We start from the raw sequence: 16,722 nt of genomic DNA on the forward strand, positions 1-16,722 counted from the left end.
GACTTGACACAACCTTGCTCACAAGACAATTCAGTACGACGGTTATGGAATGGTTTCAATTCTGTGTCCAGACACTGATCAGTCCATCAATTCAAGGCGTTTTCATACACGCTTTTCAGTACCGAGTCTCATCTGCAATCTCAATTGAATTCGCTTTGTCTTTGCCTTTGTCAACTGCACCTAGCGTGAAAATCTCCCAACACGAGTCCTCATGTGGCAACCTGGAAAAGGCATCTGCATTTGCATTTTGCTTTGAAGTGTGATATTCAATTGTGTAGTCATATTGTGACAACATGCCCAACGTTGCATTCTTGATGTGGCCATTGCAGGAATGGCAGATTTGGGCCCCAATATTGCCAGGAGCGGTTTGTGATCAGTTATCAGGGTAAATTTTCTGCCAATCAGGAACTGTTGGAATTTCTTGATTCCAAACACTATGGCGAGTGTTTCCTTTTCAACTTGTGCATAGTTTCTTTCGCTCTTTGTGAGGGTCCGTGATGTGAACGAGATTGGTTTCTCTAGGCCATCATCGATTGCGTGGCTTGTGACAGCTCCCACACCGTAACTAGAAGCATCACACGCTAACTTAAGTTCACACTCTGTCATGGTGCACAAGTAGAGCATCGTTAGAGAGATTTCTCTTACAAGTGCCGTAAGCTTCCTGTTGAGCTTTTGTCCACTTCCACTGGACATCCTTCTTGAGGAGCTTGTGCAATGGAGCAAACATAGTCGCTAACTCAGGTAATCAATGTGCATAGTACTGGACCATTCCAAGGAAAGATCTTAACTCAGACACGTTCTGTGGCTTTGAAGCATTGATGACAGCATCAACCTTTCCTCTAAATGGTTGCAAGCCATTTGCATCAACTTTCAGACCAAGGTATCCAACCTCAGGCTGCACAAAAGCACATTTGCTCCTTTTCAATTTGACATTGTGGGCATTCAACCTTTGAAGCACTATATCTAACACTTCTGGATTTTCTTCCTTGCTGCTTGTTGAGATCAGCTCATCGTCTTGATTGCATAAGCAATTTGGAATTCCTTGCAAAATCTTATCCTTTGTAGCCTGGAAAATTTTGGGGGAGGACTTTGCACCATATGGTAGCCTGGTGTAGGAGTGCAGTCCCTTGTGTGTGTTGATGGTGAGATACTGTTGACCTTTTGTCAACTTTCAGCTCAGCGTAAGCATGCGACAGGTCAAACTTGGAGAAAATCTTTGACCCAGAGAGTGCTGCATACAAATCTTGGGATGCAGGTAACAGGTACTGCTCATCGTCAACTGCTTGGTTGATAGTAACTTTGTAGTCACCGCACAAGTGTACAGTTTTGTCTGCTTTGGGCACTACCACAATCGGGGTAGCCCATTCACTTTTGTCAGTTTTTACTAGCACTCTGTTCTGAGCTTTGCTAGCTCCACTTCCACCTGACTTTTCAATGCATAGTGGACCGGCCTTGCCTTACAATAGACAGGCTTCACGTTGGATTTGATGCGGATATGTGCGTCATACCCAGTGATGCCCTCATAACTGTCTGTGAACATGCTTTCGTACTTGTTCAGCATTGTCGAGTCGCTTCTTTGAAGCATCTACTCTGAAGATGTTTTTCCAGTCTAGTTTAAACTTTCTCAACCACTCTTTGCTATTGAGGGTTGGCCTGTTGTAGCTCGTTACAATAATAGGCAGCTTTACGGACTGGCCATTGTGTTGAACTGTACATTCCATTTGTCCACATGTCTCTAGAGTTTCCCCGGAGTAGGTTTTTAACTCTACGGTACTCTTTGTAAGTGGTATTTGATTAAACTTGCTCTCATACGCGCCCTTACTCATGATAGAGCAGTCCACCGCTGTGTCAATACACATATCAATATACTGCTCGTTGATCAAAAGTTTTGTACGGAAGTCTTTCTCACGACTGCTAGCATTACCGCGATGAGTTGCTAGTCAGTGTGCTTGCTTTACTAGGCCAGAGCGAACTGAGCATGCTCATACTAAACCATGTGACAAACCATGTAATGAACCATGTGATAATACATTACAGCCACCGACCACAATTTTTGGCCCATAGCTTAAGACTCTGCAAGCATCCACAAAGAAAAAATGACATTACAGTTCTGAATTGTAGGTAAAACCTATTGGTGAGACCCAATGGCCATCCTGTCAGAAAGCCACATCAAATATGGCTGATTTACAATAAGAGCTTGCAGCTCCCCAATTTCTGTGTGCCGAAACTAACAGTTTTCCAAGGAAGAAACTTAAACATACACATTTGAAGAGTTTCGAACAATAAGTACATTAATTTGCTAAGAACTAAACCAAGTTCCCAATTGGGAGCTAGTGCAGATTTTGTTATTACAATTTCCATACAGCTTGCAAGCAACACATCAACTGGTAATTCCTTAAGAATCCAAAGACATAAAAGTAGTGATGCAACACAACCAAACTAGGTTTTAAACCAGTACAAATACATGCTGGAGATACTTTTGGCCCTGAATTTGCAGTTGGAGGCTTCCCGCAGGGAAGGTATGGAGACGCGCAGTCCTGGACCTCTCCGGGTACCCGCGGATAGAGGTCCACATATCCCAGGGGTGCAGGCAGTTCACAAGCGCCCAGAGATCACCTGGGCCGGCCCAACGAATGAAAGAAGGGGATCCCTATTCATGCTATGGGAATTCCATATGTACGGAAACCCCATAAGCATGAATGGGAATACCCCAAAAAGTACATGTACACATCAAATAAATTTTAAAAATTACATATTTAAAATGCCATTTAATTAAATAGTTAAAACAAAAATTTAATTTTTTGAAAAATAAATGTAAATATTTTAAAGGGCCTAAAAATAACTTTACCTTGTTGTACAGGTTTCTTAATGTTTAAATGATCAAAAAACAATTATTTTTATGTTCTGTGCTGCTGCAGCTGCACCTATGCCGGCGAGTGGTGAGTATTCCATCATATTCCTGATTTGAGCATTATCGATGGTGGACAGGCTTTGAGGGATGATGAGGCAAGAAACTCATGGCAAAGTACCCAACCTCTGCCCTGCTCTTGTAGCCAGTGTTGACATGGCTGTTCTAGTTAAGCAAACCCAGCATCAAGCTCATGGTTTACAGAGCAGTAGCGATACCCGCCCTCCTGTATGCCTCAGAGACATGAACCATGTACAGCAGGGACCTCAAAGCACTAGAGAGGTACCTATGTTTAAGGCGCTATATAAATACAAGTTCCTTTTCGTGCAGCAAAGGCTACTGGTGCATTGGCCTACACTCATTGTCAGTAGCCGTCAATATAGATTCAAAGGAAGCAACTAAATCTCCTTTTAATCTTCAGGTGATATTTGCATATAATATATACGCATCTCAGGACAAAATCTCAATTGTACTATTATCTTCTTTGGAAGGATCGAGTGTAATTTCTCCTTATGTGGCTCGGTGTCAAATTTTTTGTCTTTTAATACTCCTGTGAAGCACATTGGGACGTTTTATTATGTTAAAGGCGCTATATAAATACAAGTTGTTGTTGTTGTAATCCACCTTGATTTAAGCATAACAGTTCTGGATTTTCTCAGTACTGATTAATTCTTGGGAGCAAGGAGCATAAAAGTTTGTTATTGAGTCCTCAAATATTTTGGTAAAAGTGTTTGCTCAGCAGCAAATCAGTGTCCGTTTGTGTTCAGCAATGCCCAATTGGGGATGGTTGGATTGAATGAATGTTTTATCATCAGCGATTGTGGCTGGACCACTGCAATTTTGCACGGTATTTAAAAAGAGCCTTTGGCAGATAATGATGAAAACCCAGCTATGGAGGTACTTGATTTGTTTTTGAAGCAGGCAATGTATTGCATGGGCCATAAGGACATTTGCAAATGCATGCTCGTCACATGATTTCCCTACAATTTAAGCTAGGCTATACTTTATCAATATGTGGAATTAAGAAGAATTATGATACCATCCCATTGGTCCAGTTAAAAAAAAATCAGACTGGATTATTTAAACACAACTTTGTGGAAGGCCTTGCTGTGCTCCCTTAGCACAGATCATCAAAAAAATGGCTGGTAATTGCTTACCCTTCTACATCACTAATTGATTTGTTAATGATTAACATCTAATCCAGATGGACCTTACCAACTCCCTTGCATGTGCACAGAATCCTGGTGTTATCAGCGCTCATAAAACATTAATCAAGGGCCAAATTCAGAGCAACCATTCTGTTGCAAGAGGTCAAAGCAGGTCAGGACCATATAATGAGAAACAATAACAGGCCAGGTCTTTCCATTGTAACCCAATACCCTTGTTACTTTACACTGGCCCCTGGGATCAAATTCAGTAGCAAAACTCCCTAGCTTCTCTCCCACCGCCACCCCCCACTCCCATACAGAATAGCAATGCTGTTCCAAGTATTATCATAAATCTTCTGCAACTTAATACATTTAATCAATCTCGTTGCAAGGTAGTTTTATTTTCCATTAGAAATAATTTATTTAACATGGTTTTGTAAAAAGATAAACAAAACTGCTGTTGCATAAACACAAGGGGAAAAAGCCCTTTCTGGGGGCAGGACAATCCACAAAATGTTGCAATTCATAGATGTTTACTCAATGTATTTTTCATGTAGCGCATAGAGTGCATGATACCGACAAAATATTTTCAGAGGATTTAAGCGAATAAATATTGCAGGGCATGGCTAACACTGTCGATGTGTTTTTCTTTTATCTTTGCATTCTTAATTGGGCCTGAAAAGTGGATTTGCTTATCTGAAGTTCCTTCAATAGGCATGGTTTCTATCCAAAATATGGCATATTAACCATGTATACCTGTACAAAATTATAAAAGAGGAAAAAAATTAATAGTCTTGAGAAAAGACAAAATCTCTACTAAACTCTTGACACACTACATGATATAAAACAATTTTCTTGTAGAAGGTATCCAGGCAAAATTTTCAAGGAGCAATATATTTCTCCACTGAACAAATGCCCCACAGATGAAGAGTTTGGCAGCAGTTAGCATGAGACAAAGATCACAGTCTTTCACTACATGCAGGTGTTATAAACCTTGAACTCTGAAGCTGGAATCTAGGGTCAGTGTTCTCAAAAATCAATGTGTGGATGTATTTGAATATATTGCAAATTCTTTAGTAACTACAAACTTCATCTAGTAAAGATCTACACATAGAAAGAAACATACTAAAACATTACCTTCCTTCGTTAACAAGTTCAATAAATGCAAGACCAGCATTTTTCTGAATTGAGTTCTGCCATTCCTGTAATAAAAATTGGGAAAAAAATTAAAAAGAGTTTACTTCCCGAGTGAAGCACACAAAAATAAATCTGGTTACAATGTGATCCATATGGTCCACAGCCTTCACACCAATGCTGCCAACTGACTGACACTTGCTATAAATCTTTACTTTATAATTAGTGAAGATAGAAAATGCCATGAGAGTAGAAAAAATATTTATCATGATGTAGTTCAGCATTATCCACTTCATCCACAATTACCAAGGAACACCCTAGTCTAAACAACTTCCAAATAAGCCTCAGCTGAATCAAACCTTAAGTGAGTTTTAATAGTTCTGGAAACAGCTTAATGGTCAATATCTTTCATGACCAATTTAATATTTCAACACAGCATGTACACGCATTACAAGAACAATAAAACAATTTGATGTGCAGAGTATATAAAGGTCTGAGGTAGCCATCTCCCAGTGGTACTGAAAAAAACACGCTAAAAGCCTCAGACCTGACCACTAATGCTTCTAAAGTGCCGGAAATCATATTTTAGCACTTCAAAGAGACGGGTTGTAAGATGCAATTAACGGAGTCAATAAATTCATACCTATTCCTAAACTGTAAATTGATGTTATTCAGAGAAGTTTCAAACCATATTTGCATCTAATTCTATTCATCTTCGAGCAATGAATCACAAAACAGAGAAGTAACTGTACTTAGAATAAGATACAATTGAATCTATGTACAGGGAGATTATATTTTCCTCCCTATAGTGCTCAGTCCCGTTTTGCAAACAACCAATTCCTCTCATTTAGTTAGTTTTACATACAACTGACAGTGTGGTAGCACTCTCGCCCGATCCAGATGGCCATGGGTTCCCACTCCAGAGACTTGAGCAAATAATCTAGGCTGACATTGTCAGAGATGCCATCTTCCGGATGAGACGTTGAATCGAGGCCCCCATCTACTCTCTCAGGTGAACATAAAAGATCCCATGGTACTAATCTAATAAGCAGGGGGGTCCTCCCAGTTTCCGAGACAACATTTATCCCTCAAACACCTAAAACAGATGATCTAGTTATTTATTTCATTGCTATTTGTTGGACCTTGCTGTACGTAATTTGGCTGCCGCGCTTCCTACATTACAACAGTGGATACAAAGCAAATGTACTCCGTTGGGTGTAAAGTGCTTTGGGATGTCTTGAGGTCGTGAAAGGCATTATATAAATACAAGTTCTTTCCCTTCTTTCTAATGTCAAAATACAGTTTTCAAAAAAATCACATCCAAATGTTTTAATTTATGTTCTCCACTTTATCATAATTCTCAGGTATATTCTTATTTGAGAAAATTATCTGTCAAAAGCACTTGAGGTAACATAGAATATAAACTGCTTTACAAATTTTGCAAGAACATTCTGGAAATATTGCAGTCCAAAGGTTTTCTGTGCAAAGCAGGATTACTTTATCAAACTAAAGCAATGACAGAACTTAGTCACTAGAGGTTTTCTAAAGCCAAACATTTGTAGGTTACAGAAGGAGCAAACAGAAAATATAGACTGTCAGCATAGGTACTGTACTACAAAACTACATAATAGATAAACAATATCAGGATAAATATTTTCCATTGTGTCACATGTTCAGTAACAATTTCTAAAAGTGCCAAACAATGCCCATCATATTACATTATCCATTTCTATTATGCTTCAGTCTATTAAAATTCAACAATTAATGGCAGGTTGTGTCCTCTCTATGAAAGGTGAACCCCAACAGGATCCAGCTACAAGATAGCTAAAACTGATCAGCTCCTTCAGAAATGGGATAAAAGCAGCATTTACACAGGAAAAAATATTTTTGGTTTTACATCTATTCCATTACCCATAACTCTCAAACTCCTGCACGTTTCCTCTCCAATCTGGGAGGACAGCTAAATGGGATTTCTGCAACAAACCCGCATTTATTAAGTGTCATTCATTACGCCAAGTGAGATAGCTCTTGCATTTTTAGATCTCATGCACTAAAATAGCACAACCTCACAAAAAAAACACTATTTTTGTAAATGCTTTCTTCAACCAGTTGTAATTATAAACCGGTGTGAACACCCAGCACTTCCTACAGCAGACAGCAATACTAAATCAATCTCCATTTTTATCCCACCTCTACCCTAAAATAAGGTCACTATTCCGCCATTACAATGTCATACATAGGCAAAAAGTATCCTTCACATGTCTGTAGACTAGTCTTAATGAGCAGCACCTCAAATCTTCACCAAATCAGAATTTTCTGGCTCCCTCTATAATAAAAACAATGTCTACATCAATAAAAGAAAACTTTTCATTTAATTTTGCCTTCATTTGATATTTCTTTCCATATTCAGCACAGGCACAGTGGGCCAAATGGCCTGTTTCTGTGCTGTCATTCTATGGTTAGGATCAAATGCCTTAATTTACAGAGGCAAAAAATATGAACACGTAAGCATTTTAGCTTTATGTAAGAAGTCACACAACACCAGGTTATAGTCCAGCAGCTTTATTTGAAATCACAAGCTTTCGGAGCGCTGCTCCTTCGTCAGGTGAAGGAGGACACTGGCCTTCACCTGACGAAGGAGCAGCGCTCCGAAAGCTTGTGATTTCAAATAAAGCTGTTGGACAATAACCTGGTGTTGTGTGACTTCTTACATTTGTTCACCCCAGTCCAACACCGGCATCTCCACACCATTTTAGCTTTAGGCAATGATTTAGTGAAGAAAAACAAAATCAAAAAAGCTAAATCCAATGAAAATACAAATGTTTACTCACTAGTTGGTGTCAATAATAAACAGCTTATTTCTGAACATAAAACCATTACTAATAAAATAGAAACTATTAACATACCAATTTTCGTGGAATAATATTGGCATTCACGGACAACGATTTCTAGACTACTTTCCATACATTACAACAGTGACTACACTTCAATATAAAGCACTTGAGGATGTCCTGATAAGAACATAAGAAATAGGAGCAGGAGTAGGCCATTTGAGCCTGCTCCGCCATTCAATGAGATCATGGCTGATCTTCTGCCTCAACTCCATTCACTGGCCTTATCCCCATATCCCTTGATGCCCTTACTAGTCAGAAATCTATCGACTTCTATTTTGAATATACCAAAGACCGAGCCGCCACAACCCTCTGGGGTAGAGAATTCCAAAGATTCACCACCCTGTGTGAAGAAATTTCTCATCTCAGTCCTGAATGGCCTAACTTTTATCCTGAGGCTGTGGCCCCTGGTTCTAGACTCCCCAGCCAAGGGAAACATTCTCCCAACATCCACCCTACCAAGCCCTGTAATAATTTTGTATGCTTCAATGAGATCCCATCTCATTCTTCTGAATTCAAGAGAATAAAGGCCTAGTTTACTCAATCTCTTCTCATACGACAGTCCCGCCATCCCAGGAATCAATCTCGTGAACCTTCGTTGCACTCCCTCCAAGGCAAGTATATCCTTCCTTAGATAAGGAGACCAAAACTGTGCACAGTACTCCAGGTGTGGTCGCACCAAGGCCCTGTACAATTGTAGCAAGACTTCCTTACTCTTATACACCAACCCCCTTGCAATAATGGCCAACATGCCATTTGTCTTCCTTATAGCTTGCTCTACCTGCATGCTAGCTTTCTGTGTTTCTTGCACGAGGGCACCCAAATCTCTCTGAACACCAACATTTGAAAGTTTCTCACCAATTAAAAAAGATTCTGTTTTTCTATTCTTCCTACATTATACCCCATCTGCCACCTTACTGCCCACTCACTTAGTCTATCTATATCCCTTTGCAGACTCTGTTCTCCTCACAGCTTACTGTCCCACCTAGCTTTGTATCATCAGCAAAATTGGATACATTACGCTTTGTCCCTTCATCTAGGTTATTAATATAGATTGTAACTAGCTGAGGCCCCAGCACTGATCCTTGTGGCACCCCACTAGTTACAGCCTGCCAACCTGAAAAAGATCAGTTTATCCCTACTCTCTGATTTCTGTCCGTTAACCAATCCTCTATCCATGCTACTATCAACTGATATAACCAACCCAGCCACCAGCCTTGTAAGAATAAGCATCATTTTCATTGCACACAATTTGTACCACAATGCTAATTTCTACAAAATATTGCTATGATGCATCAACCTCCCACTACAAAACCTATTATTTGGACTTCTCCCAACATTTTTGGCTTGAAGGCAGTTTCCATAACAGACCAACCCTATGGACAGAAACCCAAACTCGAAACCTGAAGTGTAATTAGGATGCACAGGCAACTCGGCTCTACTTAAACTTCTATTCCTTACTCACTGGTTATTTTGAATTTTGTGGATCTGGAGGTTTGTAAAGGAGTTTTTACTGATCAGGCTGCTTTCCAATGAAGAAGTAACTTCCATTTTGAGGGCAGCATTTCAAAAAGAAACATAAAACTAACAACCAAGATAAAGAAAAAATAAACCAATAACAAACTACAAGTTTTTTGGGTCACGTGGTAATAATCAAGGAGATGACATGGAATGTCCAGACATTCCCTGTTTCCTCTGAAAGGTGGAAAATACCACCACTGTCGACCAATGTTTACAGACTAAAACTACTAGTTAGATTTATTTTCATGTTAGTTAATACATAGAAGCCAAATGATAAAGCAAGATAGTGAATCAACATAATACCTAAAACAATGAAATTAGAATCATAGGAACATGGGAACAGGAGTAGGACATTAAGCCCCTCGAACCTCTTCCACCATTCAATTAGATCATGACTGATCTGAATCTTAACTCCATTTACCCACCTTGGTTCCATATCCATCAACACTCTTGCCTGACAAAAATCTTTCAGTTTTGACATTTTCAATTGACCTAGTCTCAACAGCTTTTTTGGTTCCAGATTTCCACCAGCCTTTGTGAAGTACTCCCTGAATCAATCCACAGGGGTTAAAGAACTGTATTTAGAAGATATTTCTTGGAGATTGGTATGCAACAAGACATTTAGATGGAAGTCAGATTTGTCTCGGTGCACATTCTACATCTCTGTTGCACATAAACAATGCAAATCTCAGTTTATCCACGTTCAGATGTTCTGCCAAATCTAAAGACTGACTGAGAATTTCCAAGTACATATTCAGTCTTCATTAGAGTTGCCAATCATCCAGAATCAAAGGTAGGGACCAGGGCATAGAATGCTAATGAGCAGGTACTTGCATGTTGTCTTGATTCAGAGTACCTGTTAATGCCTTGACCACATAAAAATCTGCACGGACAAAGATCCTGTATCCAAGCTAATTTTCAGACCAACCAAGTCTGATGCTCATAGATAATTTGCCTTCTATCTTTCATTCTGAAATTTGGTAAGGAAAGACTGCTTACATTTTAACTAGCTAGTTCAAAAGGGAATGAAGACAAATTTAAGTCGCTGACAAGATGGCACCCTAAGATGCTCCCAGCCTCAGAAAGCTCACAAACAAGGGAGGTAACCCTACCAAAGCCAACCAAAACAACAGTGTACCAAAGAAAACCCCACCTAGGACATGGAAGAGGAAGCCAAAGCCAATCCCAAACTCCAGACTGTAAGCTAGAAAGCGTCTACAAACACTAACTGCATGCATCGAACAGTCATGCCTTTGTCGGAGAAATGTTGAATATCCAACCTTTTTCAAACATGATAAATCCGTGGGTGGGGTAGGAATTAGGAGCGCACAATTGTTCAATCTAGGTTAATACTAAGAGCCCCCAGGCCCTGAATCATGCAGGAATTGACAGACAAGGACCATCACTCCCCCATTACCCAGCCTGTACCTGCTGGGCTGACACACTAGAAAGCAAATACTCACTGCAATACATAGGTTAATACATGGTCACTATTAGCTTCAGGACAATGCATTCCCCACTTGATACAGATCAATCCCCACAACAAACATATGGGTGAAACATCTGTGGGGCATTTGCCAGTCAGAAATTTGCAATTCGGGAAACACCAAGCAGTCCAGAACCCATTCCTGGAAACATATGACCCATACACCTCCCACACAAACCCAGACCACCATCAAAGTAAGGCAGAGGGGAACACCCAAAATTAACCCATTCCTAATGAGTCACAAAGGCCAATACCCAAGCTGTACAAGGCCGGTCACCATTCTTTTAAGACCATCAATAGCCCCTGGCCAGGCTACACCCTGGGACCGTCATTTATCCAGACCCCCAAAATCCATGCTATGCCAAACACCTGCACAACGTACCAACCACCCCAATGTATTCCTCTAAGTACCAATATATGTTTGAGTACCTTGCGACTTACTGTGTGAGTTTAAAAAATAGATGCACATTTTTCTTAAGGAAATGCAATAAAAGGAAAAAATGGAAATAGTTTACTCTGGGCTAAAGTATCCATCAGAATGCTGTCTTCAGTTTTATTTTGTTAATGTACTATTCTCGAAATACAAGTTTCCTTCTATGAATCAGATGTGCCTTAGCTTGTTCCTTGGTGAACAGTTTTGAAGTGCATCTTTCAGGACAGAATAAAAACTGGAAATACTCAGGTCAGGCAGCAGCTGTGGCGAGAGAAACAGAGAGGGTTGGCCCAGAAATTCAGGTCTCCACGGGTGAGTACGCACGGGGTACTCACCCATAGGCCCAATGGAAGTGCCGGTTTCCTGCATGCACTGCGCATGCGCGGGAAACCGGCACTTCCGTTCCCCTGAACGAAGGGGTTCAGAGTTCGAACGCGTGCGCGAGAGGCTGCGCGTGCGCATCGAACTTTGGTTTTTATTTTACAGATTTTCCCAGGAGGGTAAGTCTGCAGAATTTACACATATAAAAAGCAGGCGTAAGGCCTGCTTTTTACAAGGTAAGTGGTGAATTAATTAAAATTAAAACATTTTTTCCACAGGTTTATTATTTTTAAATACTTTAAAGCAAGGTAAGTTTATTTTTAGCCCCGTTAGAAAATAAAATTACTTTTTTCAAAAATTTAAATTAGTTTAAAATAGTTATTTCATGTAATTTATAATTTATTTTTAAAATGTGATTTAAAAAAAAATGTATTTGAAGATTTAGTGATGTTTTGGGACCCGTAGTATTTATAAGTTTTGATAGCTCTTCCTGTCAATCTTATGAATGGAGCATTCCCTGCTCCGATTGGCTCCCCATGGCCCACGTGATCCCAGGGGCCGCGTCGAACTAACTGCGCCCCTGGGATATGCAAGCACTGCGCGCCGGCAGCTGGACCAGGCCCCGGATCGGAATCCCACGGGGGCCCACAGCTCAATGGCCGGCGCGCAAGATAAGTGCAGGTCGGGGGCTTGCACCCGCGGGAAGCCCCCGACCCGAATTTCTGGGCCAACGTTTCAGGTCAATGACCTTTTGTCAGAACTATTCTCTCTCCACAGATGCTGCCTGACCTACTGAGTATTTCCAGCATTTTTTGTTTTTATTTCAGATTTCCAGCATCCGCAGTATTTTGCTTTTGTTTCAGGACAAAATGTTGCACTGAACACACAAGCCTGAATAACTCTTCATAATGCTTCATAATTTTTAAAAACCTCTTCAATATCCTTTTAACCTTCTGTGCTCCAATGTTCCGTTATGTAAAGTCTATTATTATTGATTCCAGTCTTTGACATCTTGGTGAATCTACACTGACGCTCTCTGTGGCTTTAATGCCCTTTCTATAATGGGTTACCCAAAACTGTACAGTATTCCAACTGTGGTATAACCAATGTTTCATATAAATTAATTATTACCTTTTCACTCCTGTACTCAATGCTCCCATTTATAAAACCCAAAATTCTGCATGTCTTTACGTACCTGCACTCGCACTTGCAATTGCAAGAAATTATGTACTTGAACTCCTAGGCGCCTCTGTTCATCTACATCAGTGTGGGCAATTATTTGGGCTGGAGGGCCACTTAACAAGTAAGCTGTTGAGGGCCACACACCAATGTTCCCCCTAAGGTGCGCGGCCGTGGACCAATCACAAGGTCCCGCACAGGCCACTCACCAGCTCCTGCCGCTGGAAGAGTTGCTGTGGGTGAAGTATTGTGAAGTGGCCCTCCAACACAAATAATTGCACACCCAGAGTAAGGCTTTTGAAACCAACCAGCTACATTTGCAAGGTCTTTGAAAACATACAGGGGTTACATGTTTGACAGTGCAGCTGGCCGTTTGCCCTGTTATTTGCAATACCCCATGCAGGTATCCATTGTTCCTTATTTTGCTATCTGATTACAAGGCTAACTGTGTACGAGGCTATTCTCGAAATGATTCAGTGTGCAAAGCCCTTCATCAGCCCCAGCACAGTCCCGACTCAACAGAAGTTCCAATTAGCCTGAACACTGACCCAGCGAGCAGAAATAAACCCACATCATGGTTCCCCCAGCTACAGCAAGGTAGAAATGAAGAGCCCTCCATTATGACAGAAACAATACTGACCACAAAAATGATGGCAGACTAAACAATGAGGGCATGTGTAGTTTCTTTAATTACGTGCCATTACCTGGAGTCCTTGTGCTCCGGGATCCACGCCCATGTCTAAAATGGCAATGAGAACACCGCTGCCGTCATATTATTAGTACCAGGAGAGGAAAAACACAGCGCCAGTCTCTTTCTTCGATGGAAGACGCAGCGCCGGTCTCTTTCTTCAATGAAAGAGTCATCGAGGTGAGCAGCCATGACTCAACTCTAAAATGGATAGGGCATATTCGAGTACACAATGCATTCTGGGTACAGACGCCCGCCATTAGGGCCCAGAATCGCAGAACAGATCCTTTTAAGACTGGGCTGGGGAGAATCATTTTGCAAATTGAAAAATTGAATGAAATATTACTGTGTGTTCCCTGGCTGCAGTTCGGGTCCGTCCCTGACTCACGAGAAGTGAAAGTGGATAGACAAATATGCAGCTCAAGCTCCGGTTTGCTCTCTATTTCTGTCCCGCCCAGTGGGCTGGATAGAATAACTTGGCGGGCCATATTCTGCCCACTACTGAATTACACCCTTCAGCGTCTTTCCATCAAATGTATACACTCATTCCTTGCGGGTTTTTTTTCTTCCAAATGTATAACCTTGAACTCACCCAGATGATACCAGGGCTAAAAGGATTAAATTATGAGGACAGGTTGCATAGATTAGGCATGTATTCCCTTGAATATAGAAGATTATGAGGTCATCTAATTGAGGTGTTTAAGATGATCAAAGGAGTTGTTAGGATAGATAGAGAGAAACTATTTCCTTTGCTGGGAGAGTCCAGAGCAAGGGGGCATAACATTAAAACTAGAGCTAAGCTGTTCAGGCGTGATGTCAGAAAGCACTTCTTCACACAAAGGGTAGTTGAAATCAGGAACAGCTTCCCCAAAAAGCTGATGAGGCTAGGTTAATTGAAATTTTTGAAACTGAGATTGATAGATTTGTTAGGCAAGGGTATTAAGGGTTACAGAACCAAGGTGGATAGATGGAGTTAAGATACAGATCAGTCATGATCCAATTTAATAGCAGAAGAGGCTCGCGGGGTTGAATCGCCTACTCCTGTTCCTATGTTCCATGTTAAATTGCATCTGCCACGTCTACCCATTCCGCTAACATGTCTATGTCTTCGTAAAGTATTTTATGGTCCTCCTCACTGTTTACCAAACCTCCTACTTTTGTGCATTAAGCATTAAATAAAAGACAGTGGCCTAGAAATTCAGTTGCGTTCGCCAGCCGTTAACGCCATAAGAGGGGTATATTTCCAGCGCTAGGCACTTAGCGCCCGGGCGCAGGCCGATCTGCGCCTACGCCCAAATTCAGTAGACATTTAGCGCCGGCGCAAAGTGTTTGCGCCCGCTCAGCTGCGCGCGCAGCTTATGACGTCATTTCGTCGTGCAACGCTGTTTGTGCGCCCCAAACCGGAAATTCAGTGGCGCCCGCCCAATGTGGGCGTGGCGCTGTTAAGAACTGTGAAGTGGAACGCAACAGAGGCCCTGTGGGCCTCGGGGAGCGCTAATTAAAGGGCACTTACACTGACCTATAAAGCCCAGCCATTTTGCTGCAATGACTTTACTGCTTTGGATTTCTGGACAGAGACCAAGGAACACAGCTTACTGATTTGGGACAACATAGGAGGGGTATTTTTGGCTTCTGGCCAGAGCTTTGACATTTGAATCATTGTGATTTCACTGTTTGCAAGTTTATTATGGGGGCTGTATGGGGTTCCAACCCTCAGTTGCAGCATTATGTGTGAAGGGCTCGCAGACGCTGTGTGAGAGGGCCAGCCATGCCTAGACGCAGAGGGGCCATCAGGCGTCGGCAACGTAGGCCTTACCCACTCAGGCAATACCGGCAGCAGGTGTCCTATCTCACCATGACTGCGGCGCATTGTGTTAAGAGGCTGCGCTTCAGAAGGGAGGTGGTTGCAGAGATCTGCCAGCTGCTTCACAGAGATCTGCGTCCACAGCTGATGTGCAGGACGTCTCTCTCGGTGGAAGTGAAGGTCACGGTGGCTCTGAACTTTTATGCAAGCGGCTCCTTCCAAGCCGCTGCTGGGGACATAGCGATCATCTCCCAGTTCGCCGCGCATCGCTGCATCCGGCAGGTCACCGATGCACTTTTCGCAAGGAGACACCAATTCATCTCCTTCCCCATGACCCTAGAGAGGCAGGAGCAGCGTGCAGTCGGATTTGCCAGGATCGCCGACTTCCCCATGGTGCAGGGCGCCATTGACTGCACGCATGTGGCTATGCGGGCACCTATCGACAATGCCGAGGATTACCGCAACCGGAAGGGCTACCATTCCCTCAATGTACAGCTGGTGTGTGACCACAGGCAGCGCATCCTAGCTGTCAATGCCCGCTTTCCAGGAAGCAGCCACGATGCATTTATCCTGCGCCAGACTACTGTGGCTGACATGTTCGAGGCACAGCCTCCACCAAGGGGATGGCTTATTGGGGACAAGGGCTACCCTTTGTGTACATGGCTCATGACCCCGCTCCGCGCGCCCAGGACCCCAGCGGTGGAGGCATACAACGAAAGCCATCAAGCCACAAGGAACATCATAGAGCAAACGATTGGCGTCCTCAAGCAACGGTTCCGCTGCCTGGATCGTTCCGGCGGATCTCTACAGTATTCGCCGGATAGAGTCTCCCAGTTCGTCGTCGTGTGCTGCATGCTGCACAACCTGGCTATCCGCAGGACTCAGGCACTGCCACCTGACGTTGCACCACCACCTCAGGAGGACGAGCAGGAGGACCATGAGGAGGAGGAGGAGTACCAGCCCAGGAGGGAGCCACAAGGTCCAAGGGCCGTCCGCCGGCGGCTTATTGAACGACACTTCTAGGCCCCCTGTCAGGGAATGGCCTGTGGCAATGAACGCACCTGAATGCAGCCGCTCCGCAAGCCCTCAGCCGGTTAACGCAACAACCACTTGAAACATGACACCTGGACATGCTGAATAAATAAAAAGCTTTATTTTACAAACTCAGGGCCCTTCCCACATGAAACAGAAAAACAGACGAGACACCCA

General features: G+C 42.4%; 1 protein-coding gene across 2 annotated transcripts in view; it reads right to left on the reverse strand.

The window, feature by feature from the left end:
- lrba (LPS-responsive vesicle trafficking, beach and anchor containing) overlaps nucleotides 1-16,722 on the reverse strand; it is a 991,104-nt gene that overhangs the window by 632,389 nt on the left and 341,993 nt on the right. For both annotated transcript variants that reach the window (XM_086011652.1, XM_086011642.1), the window contains exon 34: nucleotides 5,194-5,258. In XM_086011652.1, coding sequence (XP_085867778.1) covers nucleotides 5,194-5,258 — 65 coding nt within the window. The remainder of the gene's footprint in view (nucleotides 1-5,193; nucleotides 5,259-16,722) is intronic.

This window comes from Somniosus microcephalus, chromosome 2, assembly GCF_052327205.1.
Source record: "Somniosus microcephalus isolate GS21.2 chromosome 2, FLI_Smic_1.0, whole genome shotgun sequence".
In the NCBI taxonomy this organism is placed as follows: Eukaryota; Metazoa; Chordata; class Chondrichthyes; order Squaliformes; family Somniosidae; genus Somniosus; species Somniosus microcephalus.